Source organism: Choloepus didactylus, chromosome 4 (assembly GCF_015220235.1).
Source record: "Choloepus didactylus isolate mChoDid1 chromosome 4, mChoDid1.pri, whole genome shotgun sequence".
NCBI classification, from domain to species: domain Eukaryota; kingdom Metazoa; phylum Chordata; class Mammalia; order Pilosa; family Megalonychidae; genus Choloepus; species Choloepus didactylus.
This window is the reverse complement of record NC_051310.1, coordinates 51670809-51698651: the sequence shown is the minus strand read 5'-3', so window position 1 is coordinate 51698651 and position 27843 is coordinate 51670809. Positions and strand designations below refer to the sequence as shown.

The 27843-nt window shown below is 37.2% G+C and overlaps 1 protein-coding gene across 1 annotated transcript; it reads right to left on the bottom strand.

Annotated features, from left to right (window-relative positions):
* Positions 1–4921: 4921 nt before the first annotated feature.
* DHRS7 (dehydrogenase/reductase 7) lies at positions 4922–26369 on the bottom strand. Its single transcript, XM_037832596.1, has 7 exons — positions 26101–26369; positions 20458–20610; positions 18074–18180; positions 17367–17606; positions 14388–14510; positions 8543–8758; positions 4922–5628 (listed from the first exon to the last, which is right to left on the bottom strand). Exons 1-7 carry the CDS (start codon positions 26246–26248, stop codon positions 5581–5583), a joined length of 1035 nt encoding a protein of 344 aa, XP_037688524.1. The 5' UTR covers positions 26249–26369; the 3' UTR covers positions 4922–5580.
* Between the last annotated feature and the right edge of the window lie 1474 nt (positions 26370–27843).

Sequence of the window (27843 nt, the reverse complement as noted above, 5' to 3'; positions counted from 1 at the left end):
AACTCCCTGGATGAGCCTGGCCCTGGCATCATGGGATTGAGAAAGTCTTCTTGACCAAAAAGGGGAATAGAAATGAAATAAAATAAAGTTTCAGTGGCTGAGAGATTTCAAATAGAGTTGAGAGGTCATTCTGGAGGTTATTCTTATGCATTATATAGATATTCTTTTTAGTTTCTAGTGTATTAGAATAGCTAGAAGGAAATACCTGCATCTGTTGAGCTGTAATCCACTAGACGTGATTCTTGATGATAATTTATAACTATATAGCTTTTATCATGTGACCATATGATTGTGAAAACCTTGTGACTGACACTCCCTTTATCCAGTTTATGGCAAATGAATAATAAAATAATGACAAAAAATATGCAAATAATAGGAGGGAATAAGGGATATGGGATGGTTTGGGTGTTCTTTTTTTTTATTCTTTTCTTTATTTTGGAGTAATGAAAATGTTCTAAAATTGATTATGGCAATGAATGCACAACTGTATGATGATACTGTGAGACATTGTATTCTTGGGATGGATTATATGGTATATGAATGTATCTCAATAAAATTGCATTTTAAAAAACATAAAAAGGCAATATACTCTAAAAAGCAATTTGGTCTATATAAATAATCTTACATGCAACAATGTTTCATTCTATTATGTTTCAGACAGCTGTAAAAATTATTTTTTTCTGGGATGTGAGAATACATGGTGATAAGGTCAATGGAGGTGAAATTAAAATCTGATAAGAGGATTTTTTTGTCTTTGATACTCTGTTACTACTGGAAAGCCATTCTAAACCATTTTTGCAGTGCATTGTCATTGTTTCTTGAGGGGAAGGGTTGGTTGGAACTCATCTTTTGATATGGGTGCCTACCATATAGTAAAGGAGTCAATGAGTATTTGTTGAATAGAGTTTAGTCATCTTATGAATCTTCCCAGAGCAGTTCTCTTACATAAGACTTGGCACCTTTTTCCTAGCCACACAGTAAAGGGGCTGGTAAAGTGCTCAAACCACACCAGGTACCATCATTCCCTCCCCGTCATCACTGCCAGTGGTGGTTTGGAACTCTATGTACCCCCAGAAAATCATGTTTTTAAAGCTAGTCCATTCCCGTGGGTATGAATACTTTGTAAGTAGGACATTTTGATAAGGTTACTTAAGGCATGAGAATGAAATGTGGCCAGAAAGCCACGGAAGCAAGAAGCTGAAAGCAACAAAACCCAGAAGAGAAGGGAGAGACCATCAGATACCACCATGTACCTTGCCCTGTGGCAGAGGAGCCAAGAATCACTGGCAGCCAGTTTTTGTGAAGAAAGCATTGCCCTGATGATGCCTTGATTGGACATATTCTTGGACTCTAACAATAAGTGAGTAAATTCCCACTGTTTAAAGAAAAAAAATTCCCCCCAAAAAATTTCCAGGCCTAGATGATCTGACTTCTTTATTTTCAGATTCATCTATGTTGTCGTATGTGTCAATAGTTCATTCCTTTCTGTTGCTGAGTAATATTCCATTGTATGGAATATACCACAATTGTTTATTCCATTCATCTGTTGATGGTCATTTTGTTTTTGCTAAATTTTGGCTATTTCAAACAAAGTTGCTATGAATATTCATGTACAAGTCTTTGTATGGGCATATGCTTTCATTTCTTTTGGTTAAATATTTATGACTGTAATGGCTGGATCATTTGGTAAGTGAATGTTTAATGTTTTAAGACACTGCCAAACTATTTTCCAAAGTAAGTGTACCATTTTACATTCCCACCATTACTATATGAGAGTACAAACTATATGATTCAATGTATATAAAACTCTTGAAAATACACACTAATCTATAATGACAGAGCATGTCATTGCTTTCCTGGAATGGAGGTGGGCTGGAAGAAGTGATTACAAAGGGGCACAAGGAAACTTTTGGGGTTGGCAGATGTATTTACTCTCTTGATTGTGATAATGGTTTCATAGTCCATATGTCAAAACTTATGAAGTTGTACACTTTAAATATACACAATTTATTGTACATCAATTATATACCTCAGTAAAAAATGTTTAAAATAATAGGAAAATAGATGTGGAACACAACTCCTGGGAATGAGCCTGGCCCTGGTATTAAGGGGATTGAGAATGCCTTCTTGACCAATAGGGGGAAAAGAAAGGTAACAAAATAGGTTACAGTGGCTAAAAGATTTCAAATGGAGTTGAGAGGATTTCCTGCGGGATACCCTTATGCAAGCTCCAGCTGGATATCCCAAATGGCCACAGTATGCCAAGCCCTAACCAACAGTAGTCCCAAAACACCTAGGTCCCTATCTGTGACTCTATAAAAATTTCATTCACTGAGTTTATTTTTCAGAAACTTAAATTCACCAGAGTGTTCCTATGCCAGACAAGTCCTAAAACCCAGAGGCAACAGCCTCTTTAAGAACATCAACCACATGCAGCCCTTCCCAGTAATGTCAACTGCCCTTTTTAATATGAACAAGTTAGGGTGGTCACTGCCTAGCACCTCTGAAGATCAATAAAGTGATTAAACAAAAGGAAAGGGTAGCAACAGACAAGATAGGAATTAACAAAGGATTATGAATACTGAATCTTTATATAAATATATATATACATGTATTTATTTTTTTAGATGTTAGGGTATTAGAATAGCTAGAAGGTAATAACTGAAGTGGTGGATATGTAATCAATAACATTCTTTGAAATTTGCTCTATAGCTACTTGTTAAATTGTACTTTGAAAGTTATCACCTTTCTGTATATATCCTATATTTAACAGTAAGGAAATAACTGTGGAACTCTAACCCATAACATTCTTTGAAGTTTGCTCTCTAACTGCTTGTTAAATCATACTTTGAAAGAGATCACTGTTCTGTATAGATGTTAAATTTCACAATAAAAGTGTATTTTAAAAAAATTAATACAATAATAGAGATCTATTGGAGTATCTTAACAGTCCTTTGATAGCTATCTCCATTAGGACTCTGGAGCAGGTTTTGGCCATATGCAGGGACCGCAAATGCCACCAAATGATGTAGATCAGGGTGTTCCCTTTGGGAGCCCTTATTTGGTAAGATGCTGGCAAAACTCATAGCCCAGATCCTCCCTCCCTTCCTTCCTTTTCAAGGTCTCAGACACATAAAAGAGTTATGAAGCCCAGTAGAAAATTCCGGTATGGCTGTCCATACACCAAACTATTCCTTTGACTAACATCCAGTCTATTCAAATATCCTTATACATTTATTGAATAAATGAATTTATGGAAAGGGCATGGCCCCAGGTAACCAAATTATGCATCCACACTATGGCTTTAAAAAATTAAGTTGTAGAAAAATATGCTTTGTTAAGGGGTAATGTCAAACTATATTGTTAAGTGGGGGGGGAAAGATTATGAAATAGTATGTCCACCATTAAACAATTTATATAAAAATAAAAAATATTATAGAATAAGGATTATTAAGTCTGCCTCAGAATAACTGATTGCCACTAAGGTGTCACGGAACTTACTGGTGCAGCCAATAGTTGAGCAGACCCTAAAGCCATAGCTTCTATTGGTAACTCTTATACTAATTCAAGAGCTGTCACATTGCACAACCTCTATGCCTCACTTTCAGCATGGGTAGAATGAACACATTTGTTTCCTTCCTGTTTTTAAAAGGGCCACTCTAGATTAGGAAACAAGATACAAGATGGCAAAGCAGGATAACAAACACTTTCAAAACAGTTGTGCGTGAACACTTGGTTTTATAGCTCTTGACTAAATTTGAAAAAATGAGCTTTGGCAAAAAAAGTTGCCTTTCATCTTGGGCTGCTGACAAAAGGAGCCCAAGGAAGAGAGAGTGTATATAGATAAAGCATGTGTAATTAATTACATGCTATAGAAAAACACCATACAGATGAATTTTTAAAGATCATTTTAATTTGTTTATGCCTCTTCCCTTTATTGGCTAGAGTAATTGAACAAACTCATCTCATTACTGTGTTCCCTTGTGCCCTTACCATGCTAATTTCAATCTGTAATTTTTCATTCATGACATTCTGGAGACCAAGAATGTCTGCCTTACATACTCTCAACAAACCCTAACTATTGGCAAGCACAGTGCCAGGTGCTGGGAATACAATGACAAGCAAAATGAAACTGACCTCTGTACCCCAAACTCCTGGGTCTAATTCCACTCTTCTTTCAAGGCTCAGTGCAAGACACACTTTCTCTATAACGGGCTACCACTGCAGACCTCTCCCTTTTCTGAATTCCTATTGTACTTTACAGTCTGTTCCATGCCTCATGATGTTTATGTTATTCTATAGCATTCTAAAAGTATTCCAACAATTAGTCTTTTTATTTTTACTTCAGGTGCCATCTATTCAATTAATCATAATTCTCAGTTCATGGCACACTGGCGTCACTGGTTGTGTATGAACACATATTCCCATACTTCGTACCCATTTCCCTCCCCACCATAAGCAATTATTTTAATGCATTTAATGTGTATCTTTTTGTGATATTTTCTCACAAAATGAGCACTATCTTCTATCATATATATTTAAATGTTTGTAAACAGTATTGTTATAGTTCATTGCTCCTTTCTTTGCTCATCACCATTCTTCTAGGATATATCTATGTTGCTATATGTGCATTTATTCCATTGCTTCCACCTGCTGTACCCCAGTGTTCCTTCATGTCATGTTCCACCTTTCCCAAGCATAGCCTCCAGGGTGATCTCCAACACCCCCAACTATTATATAGTTATGTTGTGTACGTTACTTGGGCTTCAGCTAAACAGTGAACGCTTGTAGGTAAGAACCATGTTTTTCTTCTCCTATAACACCCTTCTTGACAATAGATAATCAAGGAATATTTGTTTGTTTTCTACTGTAAGATGCTAAAGATTAAAGTAAAATTAATTATAATAACTAGAGTCAGGAGTCGCCAATAGAGTAATCCTGAGCTGAATTTAATCCTGGTTTTACCCCTTACTAGTTTTGTGACCTTGAGAAAGTAACACCTAGTTGCTTTGGGTGTCTCTTTCTTCATCAATAAATTTAGATAATACTACAGACCTTATAGGGCTTTTATAAGGAATAAATGAATTAATTCATACAAAGCACCCCAGTACAACAAATGGCATATAACAGGTATTTAATAAATGATGGCTGCTATGAGTCCTACCTGCTCTTTCCAATTATAGTCATTTGTGTACCTATTAACTCAGTTTTCTAAGACAGTGCAAGCATTTTGGAGGCCAGGATCATTTCAGAAACTTTTTTGTATCTGCTCATTAACCAGCACTCTGCCTTGAGCAAAATATTCCATGCATTTATGTTAAATTAATTACTATACATCTTTGGTTAGCATTTTGTTAACCTAGATTTTAAGCATATATGCCAGAATATTTTAAAATTCTTTTATCCAAGAATGTATGCAAGATTCATGGCAATCTTTGATTTTCTTATTCATTACAATGTTAAAAGGAAAGTTATATTTTTTAAAAAGTAAAGTCACAGATTCATCTTCGGTGCATAAGAGATTGCTGTTTTCATGTTTTTCCATTCTTCCACTAGCAGCTTGAAAATGCAAGTGTTCCTTCAGTTATGTTTTGTCTTCAAGGGTTTAAAATAAGAGGAATCTGCATCCTGTAACAGAGTGGGAATAACATGAATCAATCTCTGCTTAGACAAGCTGTATCATTATGAATCACTGTTAAGAATTCTTACAAAATCTGGGCAAATGCCTTAATTAGAATAGAAATCATAACCAAAATTCTAGATCTACACACATACAAAAGCCTCTAATGGACTTAGAATCTCTTTTCTATCTGGTAATAAATATCATTGGTTGGCATCTTCTTATGCCATTTCTTACATGCTGAACTCTCTAATTACTGCTCTTCTCGACCTGCATCTCACACCTACACTAACTTAATCAAGGCAAAAAATAGGTCAGAGTATTTAGAATTGACTTTATAACTAACTCTAAAATGATTTGTGAACTTTTAGTATTTTATTTAAAGAGTAGAACAAGGTAAGTTGATAACCCCTTAGATGTGATGTTTCATTTGGTTGGGTATACATTTATGGCTTCTAAGAATTTGTACTAAGACAAAAAAAAATCATGATAATATGAAATTCAGTTATTAGTCTTGATTCCTAAAAACAAAAACAAAAAAAAAAAAAAAACCTCATAAAAATACAAAGTTCCAGACATACTTTTTATAGCCAAAAAGATAGAAACAAATTCAACAAGTACATTTAGCTTGGGATAAGTTATATTGGCATTCTCTTAAAACTTAAATGCTTAAATAGCTCAATAAGGTAACGGAGATATACAACAGAAAATAATTGTAGACAGCTTGAAAGAAACAGGGAGGAGAGGAGGATAAAAATGAGAAACAATTTTTAAAAGTTTCTATGATTTTGTGTAAAGAACAAGGTATTATTTTCATAAATGGTATTGGGAAATGAGAGGATGCTCAATTTATCCTTAAAAAGAGTGATACAGTAATAAGACTGTGTCATAAACAATATATTAAATAGCACTGTAGGAAAAAAAAAAGACAATCATTCTTAGCAAAGAAAAGCTAGTATAAATCAAATGCTAGATTTGCTGAGTGATCTTTATATTTTATAGTCAGATATTCTGTAAACCAAACAAAATAACCTTCACTATGGACATTCCTGAAAGATCAACAACTACTATAGAGGACTGAAACTCTAGTCCCTGGTCTCACTTTCCTCCCTAAAACAGTTTGCTCTCTGCCCCATTATTTAGGTCTTTGATCTTTATTATCTATAAGCTGAATATCCTTATAAGCTGCCATCAAACTCTGAATGAAAAATAAAAGCACAGCAGCTAACATTTAGTAAGCATAACGCTCCAGACTGTGTTTAAAATTTTTTCCATATACTAACTAATTTAATCCCCATAACAACTCTATGACTAGGTACTATTATCATTAATCTCTATCTCATGGATGGAGAAATTGAGTTATAGAGAAATAAGTTGCCTAAGGTCATCGGGCTAGTACGGGGTACAGCTGGGATTTAATCCAGGTAGACAGGCACTAAGCCCCATGCTTTTAACCAGGATGTACTGCCTCCTCTTTAGTAATGTGGACTTCCCCTCCTGAGTCTTACCCATCACTGGGCACAATGCTACTGTAGCAGCTTACCTCCAAATTCAAAACTCAGGTGTAATCTTTGATGAAGCTCTACCTTTAGAACCAGCCTCACAATGTCAAGTCCCAATGTTACTAAAACACTTTTAAATGATTTGGCTCAAAGCAAACTGATCCATGTTCCAGCTTGGTAGAAAATATACTGCCTTCTTCATGATTTTTCAAGCTCTGGACATTAGGTATATCATGGAACAGTTAATAACCTTTAAGTCTTTTAAAGCATTTTTTTGTACTTTTTCCCCCCTAATTCATTTTTAGCCAGTAAACAAGGGCTGCAAAAAGTTGGAACAAACTAATGTCTAACAATTAGTGGTTTGCTTAATTAGTGGTAGATTATGTTACATACAGTATTATCTCATTTATATAATTCTCTTTTTGTTATATATCAATCCCTATTGGTTGATTTCTATAAAAAGGTACTAACAATCAATAACAATCATGGAAAGAAATATTTTAATAATAAAAACTATCAGCAGCAATAATCTTTCTTTTCATAATCATAATCTATAATTTGGGGCTTAACCCATTACATTTCCCATGCAATTTATACATTAGTCTATTTTGATAGTCATAGTTTTCTCAGAAATACTTCATATTTACTTTTATTTGCTATAAGTATGAATGCTGAAAGAAGGACTAATCAGCATATTTTCTTAGACATGGGCATAGACACATCTTAGCTGTGCAGAGTAGATCAGGAATGAGGTAAAAGGAACCAGTACTATACATTGTACACACATCTGTTTTAACAGTGTGGTAAGTGGTTTGACAGAGGCAAGCATGGAATCCATGGTACACCTAGTCTTGAGGAGAAACAGAAAGGGAGGCCAGGTATCACTCCAAGGAAGAGACACCTAAGCTGAGACTCATAGGATTGGTAGGAGTTGGTGGGGAGAAGCAATGGGGAAAGAGAATTTTGTGCAGAGGAATCCCACTTGCCATAGGCTAGAATTGTGGGAATAAGGAATAGACAATGCGAGTGGTGAGAGATGATTTGTGGGGCAAAAACCCTAACTAAAGGGTCTCTCTCCTTCCTGAAATTCTAAATGGTACTAAATGAAAAATTTAGCGAACGCTTTTTCAGATACTCCATGAACAGATTATAGCATACACTGGTCAAACAGTAAATATAGAGAAAAATGGCAATCTTTGATTTGATTTTACTTTGTAAAAAATCTTCATTGTCTAAGACCAGTAATGACTTATGGTAAACCAGCAGATATGCATGGGAATAGAACACTTTTTACACGTTTTATATGTGTATCATAAAGTTGGTGGAGGCTTAGTAAGAAAAGCTTTTTAAACACTGGAAAATTTTGTATTTTTCTACAAGGTTGATATGCATTATTAAGAAATGTATAAATTGATCTTACCAAACCATTCTTAAAGTTCTCAATCCTTTTCTTTCCTAACTTGCTGGCTAGCCACCAGGTCAAGGCTGGCATATATTGCCCCAAATATATCATTAACAGAAAAGGTTGATCTGCAATCCAAGCTTCTTTCAAATCATTGGCCATGCTGATTAACATCAGTCGCACACAACGACTAGTTGCCATCTTGTAGGACTGGTCTCTGTCATTGCCTAAGGACTAAGAAAATTGAAAAGTTAAAGTGAATACTGAGTATTTATCTAAACTATCTGACAGAACTTTTAAGCTGGAAAGGATCCAAAAGGAGTGGCTCCTATAGTAAGGAGCCCCTTAGGAGACCCCATAGGTACTAATGAGGATTTATAAACTTTTTATAATATTTCAAAAAGCCTAACAAAAATCACACATTTACCATATAAGATTGTACAAGCTAACTAAAAGATGAAGGTTTGAGATTTAGCAGTTGACCAAGATGGCAATTTAAGACGCTCTAGGGTGAATTATCCCACGGAATCTTTAAACAACTAGCAAAAACTGTCAGTCATCTTCCTCAAAACTCCAGAAAACAGTTAAAGGGTTACAGTAACTGCATAAGTGCACAATCAAGAAACATAGCTTTAAAATGGTAGAAGAAGCTCATGGCAAGTCAAAGAAGAAATTGCAAGAGAAATCAGTAAAATCTCCAGAGAAGTGAAAACACGAATACAACATGCCAAAACTTACAGGATGCAGCAAAGGCAGTACTGAAAGGGAAATTTGTAGCACTAAACACCTACATTAAAAAAGAAGGAAGAACTAAACTCAACGACCTAGTTGTTCACCTGGAGGTAACAGAAAAAGAACAAACTAATCCCAAAGCAAGCAGAAGGAAAGAAATAACAATGATTAGAACAGAAATAAATAAAATTGAGAATAAAAAAAAAACAATGGAACTAACAAAACCAAAAGTTGGTCCTTGAGAAGATCAATAAAATTGACAAACCCTTAGCTAGACTGACAAAGAAAAAAAGAGAGAAGATGTAAACAAAATAAAACATGAAAATAGTCTACTTTTCAGAAATGGAAAATCCAATCATCAAATTTATTTAGAAATGAAAGGGGCCCCGAATAGCCAAAAACACATTGAAAAAGAAGAGTGAAATTGGAGGACTCATTCTTCTAACTAACCCCACAGAAATAAAAAGGACTATAAGAAGATACTATGAACAACTGTTTGCCAACAAAGTAGACAATCTAGATAAAATGGACAAATAGAAACACACAAACCACCTACACTGACTCTAGAAGAGACAGAAGACCTCAACATACCAATTATAGGTAAGAAATTGGGTCAGTCATCAAAAATCTCCCAACAACAACAAAAACAAAAACAAAAATAAAACCTCCCAACAAAGAAAAGCCCAGGACCAGATGGCTTCATGGATGAATTCTACCAAACATTCTAAGAAGAACTAATACCAATCCTGCTCAGACTCTTCCAAAAAAAAACTGAAGAGGAGGGAACACTATCTAACTCATTTTATGAAACCAACATCATCCTAATACCAAAGGCAGAGAAAGATACAAGAAAAGAAAATTACAGACCAATTTCTCTTATGAATATAGATGCAAAAATCCTCAACAAAATACTTGCAAATACAATCCAACAGCACATTAAAAGAATTAAACACCATGATCAAGTGGGTTTTATCCCAGGTATGCAAGGGGAAAAAATCAATTAATGTAATACACCACATTAACAAAATGAAGGGAAAAAAACACAATCATCTGAATTGATGCAGAAAAGGCATTTGACAAAATCTAGCATCCTTTCTTAATAAAAACACTTAGAAAACTAGAAATAGAAGGAAACTCCCTCAACATGATAAAGGAATATGTGAAAAACCCACAGCTAATATCATACTTAATGGTGAAAGACTGAAAGCTTTCCCTCTAAGATCTGGAACAAGACAAGGATGTCCACTGTCACCACTGTTATTCAGCACTGTACTGGACATTCTAGCTAGAGCAGTTAGGCAAGAAAAAGAATTAAATTGCACAAAATCAGAAAGGAAGAAATAAAACTTTCACTATTTGCAGATGACATGCTCCTATATATAGAAAGTACCGCAAATTCTAAAACAAAGCTACTAGAGCTAATAAATGAATTCAGCAAAGGGGTGGGATACAAGATCAACACATAAAAATCAGTGGTGTTTCTATATACCAGTAAAGAGCAATCTGAGAAGGAAATCAAGAAAAAAATCAATTTACAAGAGCAATTAAAGGAATTAAATATCTACAAATAAATTTAACCAAGAATGTAAAGGACTTGTACACAGAAAACTACAAAATACTGGTAAAAGAAATCAAAGAAGAATAAATAAATAGAAGGACATTCCATGTTCCTAGAATGGAAGACTAAATATTGTTAAGATGTCAATTCGACCAAAGTTATTTACAGACTCAATGCAATCCCAATCAAAATTCCAACAGTCTACTTTTCAGAAATGGAAAATCCAATCATCAAATTTATTTAAAAATTAAAGGGGCCCCGAATAGCCACAAACATCTTGAAAAAGGAGAATGAAGTCAGAGGACTCACACTTCCTGAATTTAAAATATATTACAAAGCTATGGTGGTCAAAACAGCATGGAACTGGCACATCAACCAATGGAATTGAATTGAGCATTCAGAAATAGATCCTCTATTTTTCGCAAAACTTCCAAGTCCACTCAATTGGGAAAGAATAGTCTTCAACAAATAGTGCTGGGAGAACTGGATATCCATATGCAAAAGAATGAAAGAGAACCCCTATCTCATACTATATACAAAAATCAACACAAAATGGATCAAAGACCTAAATGTAAGAACCAGTAAAATAAAAATCCTCAAAGAAAATGTAGGGAAACATCTTTAGGATCTTCTTTTAGGCAATGGTTTCTTAGACTTTACACCCAAACCACAATCAACAAAAGAAAAAATAGATAAATGGTACCTCCTCAAAATTAAGAACTTTTGTGCCTCAATGTGAAAAGACAACCTATTCAATAGAGAAAATATTTGGAAACCACATATCTGATAAGGATTTAATATCCAGAATATATAAACAAATCCTACAGCTCAACAATAGAAAGACAAACAACCCAATTAATAAATGGGCAAAAGACTTCAATAGACATTTCACCAAAGAGGATATACAAATGGTTAAAAGGCACATGAGAAGGTGCTCAACATCACTAGCTATTATGCAGCAGAACTACAATGAATTATCATTTCACACCCACTAGAATGCCCACTATTAAAAAAAAAAAACAGAAAATTACAAGTGTTGGAGAGGATGAGAAGAAATGGGAACATTCATTCATTGCTGATGGGAATGTAAAATGGTGCGGCCACTTTAGAAAGACAGTTTGGTGGTTTCTCAGGAAGCTAAGTATAGAATTACCATACAGCTGGGCAATCCTGCTACCAGCTGTATACCCAGAAGAATTGAAAGCAGGGACTCAAACAGATATTTGCACACCAATGTTCATAGGGACATTACTCACAATTCCCAAAAAATGGAAGCAACCCAAGTGTCCATCAACCAATGATTGGATAAACAAATGTGGTATATACATATACACAAGGGTATACTTGTAAAAAGGAATGAAGTCCTGATGCATGTGGCAACATGAATGAACCTTGAGGGCATTAAGTTGAGTGAAATGAGCCAGACACAAAAGCACAAATATTGTATGATCTCAGGGATATGAACTAAATATAATAAGCAAATTCATAGAGATAGAATCTAAATTATAGGTTACCAAGGGAGAGACTGGGTTTAGAGAATGGAAAGTAGATGCTTAATTTGCACAGAATTTCTATTTAGTGGATTATAAATATTTGGAAATGGATGGTGGCAATGGTAGCACAATATTCTGAGTATAATTAACAGCACTGAATTATATAACTGGTTAAAAGGAGAAACTTTAAGTAATACCTGTTACTAGAATAAAAATTAAAAGATAAAACACAGGACTATATAACACAGTGAACCCTATTGTAGATGATGGACTATAGTTAATAGTACAAGTATAAGAATGTTCCTTCATGAATTATAACAAATGTACAACAGTAATCCAAGGTGTTAATAATGTGGTATGTGGGATAAAATACACCTAATGTAAACTATGGACGAGACAGTTAGTACTATTTTAATAATCTTTCATCAATTGTAGCTAAGGTAAGTACTGTTAAAAAATAGTATAATTTTAAAAAATTGCTATCATCAATTGTAACGAAAGTTCTGCACCAATGCAAGGTGTTGGTGGTGAAGTGACCTATGGGAATCCTGTATTTTATGCATGATTGTTCTGTAAACCCACATCTTCTCAAAAAAAAAAAAAAAAAATTACAACTCAAAGTCCTGCAGGGGCGTGAAAGACACACCCATGTACAGAATGCAGCACCCAGCAACTGGACATGGGCCAGAGGAACGTGCTGCACTTCACAGGAGCAGTGTCCACAGGGTTGGACAGGTCACCCGGCCCAGAGAGCCTCCAAAAGCGGCCAAGACCAGGTGCTTCCGTCTGGGAATGGTGAGGCCAGTGTGACTTCACAATCAAAAGAACTCTGGTTTGGAGGACACATTTTTACATTATTCTCTATACTTTTCTGTTACTGTTAACATTCACTGAAATAAATAACCTTTAAAGAAAAAAAAAGGAAGTAGTAAACATTGGGGATTGTAGCACAATATTGAGAATAGAATTAATACTGCTCAATTGTACACTTAAATGTGATAAAAATGGAAATTCTGTGCTGTATATTTGTTACTAAAAGTTTTTTTAAAAAGATGAAGGTTCTTTGCTTTTAATTAGAATTACATCATCTTAATGTGCTTAATGATAATTCTGTATCACCTTAGTAATAAAAATTTTTAAACAAATTATTAATACATGCATTTAGCAAATAAAATCTTGTAAAGCATGGAGTCCATGTGGATGAAGTGAAGGAACAAATGAAAGGGATTTCTTGCAAGTGAAAAAAGATGGTGTCATTAATCTACTTAATCTACTACCATTCTATAAAAAAATAAACTGAGGCCCAGAAAGATACTAAGTCATCTGAGTTCACACAAATCATTAATGTTAGAACCAGGTCTAGATTCCAAATCTCTTGATTCCAGTAGTTCCTGATTTCATTTTACCTTGAGCTTCCACAGAAAATGTGAAAATATAAATTATATCTGTGAACATTTACATAAAGCATATACAGATTTATGTATAAGAAATAAATCTTAATTGAAGAAGAAGGAAAATTTCATGGAGTGGAGAGGGATGTTGTATTATCAAATAATACTGAATTCCTCTCTATGAGACACTTGCTATTGATTTGATAGATCACTGGGTGTAATCTGTGAGCTAGGGAAGCACAGGCCTTGGCAAGGCTAATCTAAAATAAACACAATTTGACAAGACATTTTCTAAGTTCCCTCAAAAAAATGCCTCTAAAATAATCCCAGTAATATTTAATGTTCTAAAATTAAGCCCAGCAGAACCCTTCAATGTTGCTAAAGTTTGTGAATTAGTAGAAACTGGGTTTCTTAAATGTTGATGGCCCACCTAATAGTGGATTACTTATAAATGGTATCTTAACAATTTCATTGGCCTTTACTAAAACTGGATGCCAAAAAAATAAAAAGCACTATTAGCTAGCCTTAACAATTTTCATAATGCCATGAGTTAAGTTGATGTGAAAACAATTGATGAATTAAGTTTTCTGAATAATTCATTAGAGTTTTAATGCAAAACCTGAGAAGGAGTAATACAAACGAGTTATCTATTAACACATTCAAATTATTTCCCAACTAGAAATTTTTACCTTTGTGACTTCTTCAGTTAGGGCATTCTTCACAATATTTGATTGCACAGGTCCTGGACAAATGTTAGAAATTGTTATACCTGGGTATGCAGCAAGTTCAGTTCGGAGGCTATTAAAAAAACCCTAACAGGCAAAAAAAAAAAAAGGTAAATAAAAAAATTAAATGCAGACATATCTCATGTTTACTATGGGCATGAAATACTTTTCTTCAACTTTTTATGAAGAACAATATCAACACATTTATCAAAAAGACGTTCTGAAATGCCTGAGTAAAGGACAGGTAACGTAACTGTGCAAGCTTAGTAGGCATTTTTAACTTTAAGACCAACTGGAGGCAGCCTAGAACAACATTCTCAGCTTTTCCAGATATGAACGGTTCACCCCCTTTAGTAGTGGCGGCCCATCATGTCAGTGATTTTTATGGTAGGCAAGCACTGGATAGATGAAAAACTATCCCTAGATTCTGATACACCATTTTCCCACTCCAAAAGGGCTGCAAGTTCTGCATTAAGAATCATTGAGGTTGGGGTTTCTTTTTATGCCCCAAATTCATCTAAAGTGCCCTTATTTGGTGTAAGAAGGAGCAGGAAGGGATTAGTACTTAATGGAAACTATCACAGAGAAAGAATTTGACTTTTTTCTATTTATATTACTATTTTAACAGACTGAATTAGTTTCAGCAAACATTTATCTTTTTGGGGGGTGATCAGAAGGTACATGGCTAGTTAACAATGTAATATAATTACCTACTAAATGACTTTTGCCAAAACCAGTTAGACACTCTAGAATGAAAAACCCTGTCATTTCATCTTTTGTTTGTCTGGTTGTTTGATCATTAAACCACTAAGGAGAAAAAAGAGACTCAAAATCCCCTCATCTCTTTTCCTATTAGGAAATGTTCCAGGACATTGTTGCTATTAGGCTGGGTTAACTATTGAAAAGCCTAAATGCCTCACCCATGGCCCATTCATATATGATACAACAACATTAAACAGTTACCAGACCTTAATGCTGACCCCTAACAAACACAGGACCTGAGTGTCCATGCCATCAGAGCCGAACACAGTGGCTGACTCAGAGATGGATTGGAAAGAAGAATGCTTGGTAAATGAAGGAAGTCCCCCCCACCGCATACCCTTAACCTTCTGCTCTATAGCAAAAGAGGAGCAAGGACCACCCAAGCCAATACATCAAACAATAAACTCTCTCCTCGTTTGAAATCACACCTAGTACGATGTGTAAATTTTCAATGATAAATACTTAAGCTGGAAATGAAGGCTGGGAAGGAAATGTGCTCTTTAAAAAGAGCATAACTTTAAAATTCTAAAAGTATTGGTACATGAGTAATCATTTGATTTCTTTTAATACCTTTTTAATCCTGTAAAGAAGGTTTTTTTAATAAACATTCTTTTTTATTAATCGATCACAACATGGCAAAACGTGTAGTTGCTGTTTCTGAAAAGTGTTCCAAACTCTACATCCAGAGATATGAAAAATTCTTATAGAAGTTTGTAATAAGTATACATGTTGGGTTAAAGAAATTTTATAGTTTTGTTGGAGTGCCAGGAAATTAATACTTGCAATCCAGATTGCTGTAGTTTACACTTTTTCTCTGTTTCAAATGAAGTGTATACCATTTGTATGAGAACAATGCATTATCCAAAGTCCATTGATTTTAATATGTGTTTTGGTTTGTATACAAATTATAGTAATTCTTGCACATTTTTGGAAATTAATTGCATAAGAATTCATGTATCTGCTTCTAGATACAGTGTGTAAATAAAAAATTTCATTAAAAAAAAAAAGAGCAACTTGGTCTCAGTGTTCAGCTACTGAAAACTAATTAGAGCCTCAACATGCCACATTTTTTCAGAAGATCAAACCCAGTAGTAAAACAGTATGTCTTAGAGGGCAGACCAGACAAAATGCCTGTATTTACTGAAAGCATCCTGCCTGTCTTATGAAATACTTGGTGTCAAATACACGAGGATGAGTCCCTCCCTCATCTGCCTGACTGAGGCTTTCCCAAGTGCCCTGCAGGAAGTGACTGATAACTCATTACTAAGTAAGAGGAAATCACCAGTGTAGCATTCCGGAAGCTTTACCACTGCTCTTCAGAGCAGAGTCTGTCCTAAAGAACCAGAACCTTACATTTTCATGAAACTGTGATGACCATCCAGCTTTTACATCTCATTCCAACAGTGAAACATTCTACCTAAACCAACCTTTGACAGCACTAATTATGAAGTATGTGTCTCCTTTAATCATTCTTCTCCTAACGACGTTATGATTTAATTTGTTCTATGTTATGGTTGAATAATGTTTCTTTATATCCACTCACAATCCAACATTAAAATTAATTCATTTCTAATATTTACATCTCATATAGGTGGGCAACTCAAATCAAGCTTTCCTCCTAGCCTCTGCCTTGACTAGATTTTCTTCTCCCAATGAAACCAGGTTAATCATGTCTGGATAAGTCCCAGTAGGGATATGAGGTGCAGGGCAAATCATTCAGTGGGCTTCCCCTATTCCTGACATGCTTATATAATTAAACCAGGTAAAATGGAAAAAGAAATCACAGAAATGGGGAGAAAAAGTACATCCTGAAATGTGTATAGAAGGGAGGAGGGGCGGATCCTCAACTTGCCATGAAGATGTGGTAGGAGTGAGGATAAGGTGAAGGGTGACATGTAGACTAGACTGTACACTTGTTAAAGGCAGGGACCACAGCCTATGATAGGGATGTATGGCACAGTGTAGGTACTCAATACATGTTTATGGGTAAGCTGGAGGCATGTGTGGCTTAAGTCGTCATCTACTGGGGATATCCGCAACCAAAGGTCTCCTTGTGGCTCTCTTCCTATGTCCCTACATCACTTCCCAGTCCTAATGATGGCATGCACTGACGGCCGTATTCCCCATAAGAGATAAACACATTTTGGTCATTCTATCAGAACTGAGGTGGAGCAGTCTTACCCGAAGAGCATGTTTGCTGCCACAATAGCCACTGGCAAGGGGCGCAGACACAATACCCATGAGGCTGTTCACCGTAACGATCTTCCCTTGCTTCCTCTCAATCATGTGAGGCAGAACACACTTTGTCAAGGACACCGTCCCTAGGTAGTTAAGCTCTATGAGCTCCTTGTAGATGTCTAGGCTGGTGTCAACAAACAAAGAACGCTGGGATCTTCCACCATTGTTGACCAGAATATCAATCTAGTTAAATAAAATCAGAAAAGGGACACTTTAGGTGTGCTCTGTGGATGATTAATGGAATTCCTGGGGATGATTGGTTATAGTAAGTTGAAGAATCAGTGGAAAAAAGGTGTAGTTCCAACAGTGAGCATTAAAAATAATAATAATCTCAAAATTCACCTATGGAATTGAATTCCTCTTAAGTGACTTTTTATGGGAGATAATAAATGTCATAAAAATCAAAGCAACAGTGAATTTTTAACTTCCTTTGCTTTGCATAGAGGAATTAGTACTCATTTATGTATGAAAAGTTTGGCTTAATTACCTGAAGCCAAAGACTCAGAGAGATGAAGAGGTTTAACTCATGGGCCAGTTCTCACAACATGGATCCCATTTGCCTAAAGCCCTTTTGATGACAGTACCATGGATAGGAATCTCTTCTGTGGCTACTTCAAAGGAATACCATATCAATTCAAAATGCTACTTACTTTACCAAACTCCTGGAGAACAGCTTTGGTAGCCACTTCATGGGAATTTCTGTCGGTCAGGTCCAGGGGCAAAACCAGTATATCTTTTCCTTTTAAATTGCCATTCTCTGAACAAATACACTTAAAAATTAGTGTGGAAGCCATACCACAGTTCAGTCAAGCTCCTTGTACTTGCATAAAGTTTAATACCCATTCTACAACAAGAGTTGACAAATAATTCTCATTTTTGATTGGCCCTGCAGAAGAGTTTCTCTCAGTAATCAAGATAAGGATGGTGGTGATGTGGCAACAAAAAGCAGGTGGGGTTCACAGGAAATGTAATGGCTTGCTTCAACTTGGATACATACAGACTAACCTTGGAGAAGACTGCAGAAATCAAGACTATTCTACAAGATGAAAAAGCAAAGGTTTTAGAGCAATCTATATAGAAGTACAGAGGTACACTTTCTTTTATGATAAGCTCACAAAGTTTAGTTGTTCTTTTACACACATTAAATTATATATTTACATATATATATATATGCAATACATGATCCTGGAAGGGATCTAGCAAAGGAGGAGAAAAGGCTCAAAGGGATATTATTGGGACATACGAAAAAATTGGAATATAGACTCTAAGTTTTATATCAATGTTAAATTTCTTGAACTTAATAACTGCACTTAAGGTGGTTACATAAGTGAATATCCTGGTTCTTAGGAAATATACAAAGTAATGTTAAGTGTTCAAGGGGCATAATATATACAACCACCCAAGTGTTCAGAAAATGGATAGATGGATAAGTAGATAGATAGATATATAGATAGACAGATAGAATGATATGGCAAATGTGGCAATACATTAAAATTGGTGGATCTGGGTATCTGGGAGAGTAGAGGTATGTTGGAGTCCTTTATATGGAGTTTGTATTATTTTTGTAATCATCCTGTAAGTTTGAAAATATTTTGAAGATATTTCAAAATAAAAACTTTATATATATATGTGAGTGTGTGTGTATATATATATATATACACATACATATATACATATACACACAAATATACATATGCATCCTTAAAATCAGTAAGACACTCAGAACCCTTCGGTCAAATGGCATATACCAACTTCGCTCCAGAGGCTAAGGATTCCAGGAAGCAAACAAGAAAAAGGACACAATCCTTAAATTCCAACCAAGAAACAACATGTTGAACTGTAACTGGTCCTTTCTATTTCTGATCAAAAGTACAACTGAAACTAATTTTTCTGGACTCTAACCTTGAAATACAACCAGTAATAGCAATAAGAAAAGCAAGTAGAGAAAATATAAAGGTATAAAGGCATCATGGGCAAAGCAGTAGATTGTGTAACATCAGATGTATTAAAAGATGAAAAAGTTTGCACCAATTATCTGACAGATAAAAGCAAAACAATCAATCACTCCAGCTAAGAGACACTGAAATGGTTCATCTGCTCTGCCAGCTTGGAACTTGCAAGTCACAGCCATGGAGAAGCAGCAGCCATAAGTGGAACACTGCAAAAATACAAGAGGCCTTTGAAAGCAATATTGGCAATTACCTCCCACTTCCTGGTGATTAGCTCACTAAGCAATGTTGAAGATTTTTAAAGGATGACAGGCAGAAAGATGAAAGGTGTTCAGGAAAATTCAAAATTATCTCAGTTTAAGTACTAAATGTCCCAGGACAAATAAGAACTATATTAACTGAGACTGCTTTCAATGTGAATATAACTACACTAAAAAAACAAATGAACATATTAACATTGTTTCCCTACATATGAAAATGAAAGTACTACTACCTCAAGTTGCATTTTTTAAACCTAATTCCATTCCTTATATATGTGTACCCACAATTAAAAAAAAAAAAAGAAAAGTAAGAAAACTAAAGAGATTATGGCAATTAAATGCAATACATGATCCTGGAAGGGATCTAGCATTATCCTTTATAATGAAAATCCTATTTCTTCCATATGACTTTAACATCTGACATTTTAGCAAAATTAGTAAGATTCTTCTTAATTAAATTTATGCAGTTACATAAATAAGTCATGCATAAGAACCAGTCTATTTCTCTAAGACAAGGGTGTATGTCACCTGGTCACTAAAAGCCACCAGCATTTGAGAGAATTGGTGGTCACTCCCCAATGTCAAGGGTGAGTGCAACAAGGTAGAAAGGTAGCAGAAAAGAGAAAAACCCAAGGGCAGCTAATTAAGAGATGACAAAAGGAAGAGGCTTTGAGTCAAAGCACTTGGAGGGCTTGGAGCTAGGGAGTTCTGTGCAAGAAAATCCCATTATTACCTCTCAAATTCCCAAAACTACATTTGAGTTTGGATTCTGTTTACCTAAGATTTATTTCTAGGAAGCACTGCTGCTGTTACAGATTTACTCACCAAGGCATCTTCTTTTCACCCTTTCCAGCTCACCCACTCGTCTGGCCGATAGCACAAGAGAAACTCCTAGTTTAGACAGCTGGTAAGCCAGCTCCTCACCAATTCCACTTGATGCTCCAGTTACCCACACCACCATATCAGTCAGCTCCCATTCTATTGAGAAAGGAATAAGAATCGAGGTGAGAAAATACTGTGGATTACACCCATAAATTAAAAAGCTTTAAACAAACTGTATGGGTAACAGTTACCAAGACATTATTTTGTATAATCCAAACTCTTGGTAAGTTTTTGCAGACTTTTCTTCAAGGTAAGCCTTATAACTTCTGTGATTTCACTCCAAGGCTCCATTTTTCTAGGTATTTGATAAGGAAATGTAAAATTAACTGAATAGAAAGTCACTGCCTGGACTTACCTTTTCCATCCATAAAATGAGAGATTCAGATTAGATGATAGCTAAAGGTTCCATCCGGCTTTCAATTCTATTATTCTAATTTCTTGTAAAGGAGTTACTGATGAGGAATCCAAATATACGAAGATCTACTCTGTGGTACGGTGGAATCATCCTGTATTTTTAAAGTCATGTTTTCCCATTTCTCAAAGTCATATTTTCCCATTCCTCAATTAAATCTGATGCCTATTCAGCTAAAGATCATTTTGTAAGCATGTTCCCCAAATGCCTGAGCTTAAATTTTTGGAGAATCTAGTAGTTCGTCCAAGAATCTAGTAGTTAGAGATTTTGAAACATTGTATGCTGCTTGCCCATAATGTTTTTGGGTGAAGACTGTAAAAATGTCACAGAATACAGACTACAGAAACACAGATATGCCCTGTGGTTTATTCTCCTTTTATCCAATGAAAAACTTATTTGCACTGTAGGAGCTGATAGCCACTATCTGAATTCCTACAGTTGCTGTGGTGCAAAGTTTCTGTCTGCTTTATTTATTAAAAGATGTGCTATTTAATAAAAAAATAATAAGGCATCACAATATATTTTGGCTTTCAGATAAGAAAAATTAAAATCAGGACACTAGTTAACTGCTGTAGTCAAACAGTTCTAACAGTTAACAGTATGCACTCCAGAGACTGCCAGGGTTCAAATCCCAGCTCCATCATGCGCAGCAGTGAAATGCTCCCATGTGAGAACTTGGTGCCTTAATTTTAACACAACTGTAAAATGGGAATAATACTAAAACCTCCCTCAGGATTTGTGGTGGCTTGGAGTTTTGGACCCCAGAAAAACATGTTCTTAATCTTAATCCATTCCTGTGGGTGTGAACCCAGTGTAAACAGGACCTTTTGATGAGGTTGCTTCAGTTAAGGTTTGGCCCAACTGAATCAGGAGGGGTCTTGATCCGATTACTGAAGGCCTTATAGAGAAGGTCACAGGGAGAGGAGCCACAGGAGAGGCAAGAAGCCAGAAGTCAACGGAACCCAGAGACTGGAAGAGAAAGGAGAGGGTGCCGCCACAGGCATTGCCATGTGACACAAAAGCCAAGGAACCCCAAAGATTGCTGGCCAGCCAGAAGATACCCACCCGGGAGAAAGCAAGCCCTCTAGTATCTGAAACCGTAAGCCAATAAATTTCCGTTAAGCCAACCCGCTGTATAGTATCTGTTTTAGCAGCTAGGAAACTAAAACAGGTTTGTTGCCAGAAAGGAGTTAAAACATGTAAAGCACTTAGATCAGTGCCTGACACATAGTGCTTAATTCAGCTGTAATTACTGCTAGAAGTTTTTAACAGTGGGACTTTATGGCAGTAAAACATGGAATAGTCACCAAACTTGTATGTTGCAGTTTCTCCAGCCAGGGGCAATAAGGTTACTAACTATAATTGTTAATTTTTTCCTCACTTTTTATGTTCTTAACATATAACCTTATTTATACCCTCATAAGAACTTTATGAAATAGGCATTATGACCACAATTTTACAAAGAAAGGAAACTGGGGCTTCAAAGGATTAATTTACCCCCACTAGCAGTAAATTTTAATAGGTCTGGGACTGTGTCTTCCTTGTGCATTGTCATGTCCTCAGTGCCTATTATAGAGAATGGAATATAGAAAAGACCCCATAAACAACAAACACCCACGACCTCTGGCAGAGCTGGGATATGAGCCCAGGGACACCTAGCTCCAAGGCCCACACTCTGACCGCTATCCTCTGATGCCCATATTTTAATATGATCAACATTATTAAAGCCCTAACTCTGTTTCTTAGATATTTAAGAAAAGGTAACATCCTCAGGAAAGCGGTTTCATGTAACATCTGAAGTATGGATGAATTCTTCCCAATATCATATCTGGTCTACAATGCTCTCCTGTCATATTTCCACTTTTATGGAAAGGCACAAATGAACAACCTTCCTGCAGGACTTTATCAGGAGCATCAGTATATGTATTTGGGTAATCATTTATTCATTTATTACTACTCACTGGTCCAAAATTCTGCAATACTCAAACTTGAGGGAGAATATAATTTGTTTTGGAATTATTTACTAATCTAGAGCTGACAGATTTCATTATTTTTCCACCAATAAGGAGATATTACTGAATGCGGACCATAAAAACCCCAGGCTCATGGTTATCTTAGTACAATTACAGTTCTGGCACCCTTCTTCCCACCCCAGAGAGGAAAACTTACACACACACACACACACAACTTTTGTTTACCAATTCCACAGAATCTAGCATACATAATGGCTTTCGCTGAGGTGCTTCTAAAAGCAGATTCTTAGAATTAGAAGGAAACTTATAGTTCAACCCCCACCCAGTGTGAGAATTCCTTCATCAAGCTGTTGACTAGCCGCTACTTAATCACCCTCACAAGATGAGGAAGTTGGTTATCCCTGAGGTGACCCCTCCTTTTTGGAAAAGTCTAATTATTCAAGGGTTCTTTCCTACACTGGTGTGAGATACGCCTTTGACTTCTACTGACCCACAGCAAACAGCAGCTGTTTTGCCTTCTGGTATGAGAAAAAAAAAAAAAAATCAAGCCTGTCTTCCACATGACAGTCCCTAAACCCTCCCTAAATCCTCTCATCTCTTGCTTCTCTAAGATTAAATAAACACCTTTCCTCACATGACATGGCATCAGATTTCCTCACAATTCTGCTCACACTCCTCTTACAAGCTCTAGTTGATCAATTTTCCCATTGAAGGGAGCTGGCAGAGCAGGACACAGAATTTTGATGGGGTCTGGACAGTGACGGAGAGAGTGAGGTGACAGGGCAGGGTGGGATGAGGAAATCACCTCCCTCATCTCCCAAAGGCAGGCTCTGTGAGGACCCAGAGCGTGGCTGGCTCAGTCGCTGCTGTGTGACCCACTGGAGGCTGGCACATGCAAGCAAGGTGTTTAATAGACATCTGTTATCTGCAGTTGTTACTTCAGACACTAAACATCTACAAACACAGCCCAGGGTTCTCTAATCTTTTCTGCAGCCACTTCACAGTTGACTCATGTCGAGGTTACTATCAACACAACCTCATAGGTGCCGCTGTTGAGACTTCCCCTATTCTGGATTTGCGCCACGGAGTTTTCTCCATCTAAATGCAATATTTAAAATTAGTCACCCTTAAATTTCTTCATGCTTGGAAATGCAGAGAATATCTCTAGAAGGATATACAAGAAGTGGGAAATGGCTGTTGCCTCCAGAGAGGCGTCCTGGGTGGCTGGAGTACAAGGATAAGAGAGAGATTTACTTTTCATGGTGTATTCTTTTGTGCTTTTTAAATTTTGCATTATGTGAGTATGTGAGTGTGTGGTCTATTTTAAAAAGCAACAAAAAAATAATAAACCTACAGAGAAGTAGAGGAGGATAAATTTTTTTATCGTCATAGGATCTGCCCATCTTTCCAGCCTGAGCTGTTTTAGGAATCTGAGTCTACCTCCATGTTCCCTTAACCTTTTTTTCATTATCATTCCCCACCAACCCCAAGGAGCCCTTTTTGATACAGTTTTCCTAATCACTACCCCCATGAAAGTTTAATACTATAGATATATAGATATACCGTATCTGTTTATGTACTGTACATATAGAAAAGGATTATGTATAAATCATTCAATGCAAGTATAAAAATGACTAAATTTTAAAATTAAGCTAAAAATTAAATTAGAATTTAAAAGCTATACCTAACTTAACTTTATGTCATGTAATTTAACTTAACTTTTGACATAACTTTCAACTTCTGCCTGATGTGAGAAAGTAACTTCTAATTTAACCAGCTTCTAGCTCTTCATTCACACATTGCCAACATTTTTCCTTTTCAGCACTTAACAAAATTAATGATGAGTTGAATAACTTTTGTAGAATTAAATAATACAAGATAAACTAGTTTTACTGAGTTCTCAAAGTCCAAGTTACCACAAAAGTGCTGAGGATCAAAAAAAAAAGAAAAAAAAAATCCACAAGGTAGCCAATGGCAGACAATAGGCAACTCTTGAGACATGACTTTCAGATGGAGCAATTGAGGAAGAGTCTGCCTACTAAGGCAAAGGATCTATTTGCCATTATTCTGTAGCACTCATCTCGCATACATTTTGTGTATCTTCCGTGAACTAACGTCAATGTTATTTATGTGATACCCAAGAAAAGCCAACAAGAGTAATGAAATACTAAGATTTTGTCTGGTGGAATTGAGCTTCCGAGGGATACAAACCGTTGTAATATCTAAGATGGTTTTTGCTGTTCAAGAACCAGTTTTCATCTTCTTTAGGGTGATATCCCAACTTCTACCTCCCACCCCCACCCCCGCCCCGTTCAGAAAGCATGGTCTATCTTCTGAGCTACTGGCCATCACTTCCAGCAAACCTCACCAAATTCTTTGGGTATTTTCATATAGGAAAGTGGGTACAGGGAACCCCACCCCCAGGTTCTACGGAGGCTTTGGACAGGTCATTTAGTTTCTCTGAGCATCAGTTTCCCTATCTGGAAATCGCGGCTATATAATGCCTACTTTCTAAGGGTTGTTGTAAAGATTAGAGGTTCATGTGCAAGAAGAGTCTGGTACACTGCCTAGCACGTAGAATGTGTTCAGTAAATGGCTATCTATATTAAGCAAGGGACAGATAAAAGTGGCATAGGCAGAATGTCCCTATGGTATGCCAGTAATGATCTCACTCAGACAAAATTCCAATCCAGCTCTTTCTGGTGGGTGACTCCAGATCACCTCAGATTTTATTTCACAACTCCGAGAGAGTGAGAAGTGGAGGACAAACAACTTCAGGAAGTCCTCACAACCGAGGCCCCCTAACAAACGCAAGGGGAACTCGCATTGTGTCTCCTAGTGTCATCCTATGACACTTCATCAGAATCCTTTAGATACTGGCATACTGGTAAAGAATTCGGGGTTCCGAGGGCACCCCGCGGTTTGCAGCTCTCTCATGCTTTGACAACAAATGGAGAGGTTTCCTAGGCTGGAAGGCAAGTCCACGCCGTCTACCCATCAGGACGGAACACAAAAGGGGAGAATCGCCCTCAGGGCCTTGGCCTCTTCCTCCCCCACCCGCAGCCCCTGGGAATAGGCGTGGCCTTGTCGCCCGAAAGCTCTACGCAACCGAGAAGGGCGTGGAGCCAGCAGAGATCAGGATGCGCCCCGACGGCGGGGAACTTGATCTCCCACGCCGGAAGGGCGGCCGCGGGTCCTCACCTGGGCGTCGCCCCTGCCACTCGGCCCACAGCAGGGTCAGGTCGCCGTCGGCCCGCAGGAAGCGCAGCAGCTGCACCACGAGCAGGAGCAGCGCGCCCAGCGCCAGCAGCCAGAGCAGCACCTCCCAGCTCATCGTGGCCGCGCGCATCCACCTCCGCTGGAGGAAGACCCACCGAGCCCGGGCCACGCCACAGCCCTTCCGGATCGCAGTCGGGTGTAGAGCGGCGCCTGTTCGCCGCGGCTCCGCCCGAGAGCGGGAGGGAAGGCGGAGCGGCAGGGGCACGCCCCGGTCCTCCCAGCCGCCCCGGGAGCTGGGCATTCCCTCCCCCCCACACCCCCGCATCCCCGCCCTCGGGAGACACAGCGGCTGAGGGAGGAGGTTTGTCGGCTCACGACTGCATCTGGGACAGTTCCTGCACTTGTTTGGCTTAAAGGGGCGCCTAGTACAGAAGGGTTGCAATGGAAGTAAGGGCACGGCTGGCTTAGTAATCTCGCTATAACTCCTGTTGATCCAACCAGAGGATTTGCAATGACAAGAACGATTATTTAACAATTGTTTTGAGGAGTAAATATTTAATGTTTTCAGGGCTCTGGTTGTGTCTACAGGGGAAACACAAACATTACAACCTTCGAAATAGCCCTTCTCCTCCCCCCCACCTCCCCTTTTTTTTTCAACCATTAGATTCCCCGCCGCCACCACTAGCGAATTAACCCAAACGCTGAGTTGGATTGTCCCTGTGTCAACATAAATTTGGAAGGCAGATTGCAAATGACAGTTACCCATTGCTGAACTAGAAAAGTGCTGCTTTTGCCACGGTTGTCCCTGAACTGTGGGATTACGAGTACCAGCTGGGGAGCTGCCCCCACCAGGTTGGAGTCCGGTAAGGGCGCCCTTTGAAACCATGAGTAAAGGGTTTCGTTATCTGTACCCGTAAACAAGTAGGCAGGTGAGAAAATGCCTCTTTGAAGAGCACAAGTGCCTGGTACACAGCGATTGTATTTAAGCCTTCCTTTGAAATTATTAGTATTAATTATTTAATTATTATTATGCATTATAACTTATTGTTTCCATTGGAATTATCATTTCTTAGACTCTAATCTGAAAGGCAGGGACTCGGTTTATTAATGTCTATATTCCGCATCTATAGGGCTCGCCCTCGCAAGTAAGAGCAGTAAAAATGTTTAAATTGTGATGAATCAAATTGTTGTGATCTGGGTTCTCTGAGGAAAATGTGATCTACCTAAACTTTGATTTTGACTGATTGTTTACCCCAATTACGACACGGAATAATATTGCCCAAGGGTTGCCCCCGAGAATGATTGTGGGGAAAATCACAAATTGAGCAGACTTGTCCACTCTCAAAATGCGGGCACTAAGGGAGGAGCTTCAACCTTTCGGACCGGGTGACACTCTGCTGCTTTCTGCAAATGGAGACTCATCCGCATTAACTATTACATATAGTAAGGAAATTGTCACTCTCCCCTTCCTCCATCTCACTCTTCATTTACTTCTCACTGCCTCCACTCAAACACACTTGTGCAGGGTGGACATTTTAAATTTAAAATTTTTTAAAAAACCACACACTAACACCCAAAATGTCATATTTTCTTCATATCTTTTTTTTTAAGAAATAAAAAATTAGTTGAAATCCTCTAAGTGCCATCCTCTCCCTCTCTTCCTCTGCAGCATGAATTTAGCATGTATCAATCCATTTGTTACATATATGTGAACCCACAAATATT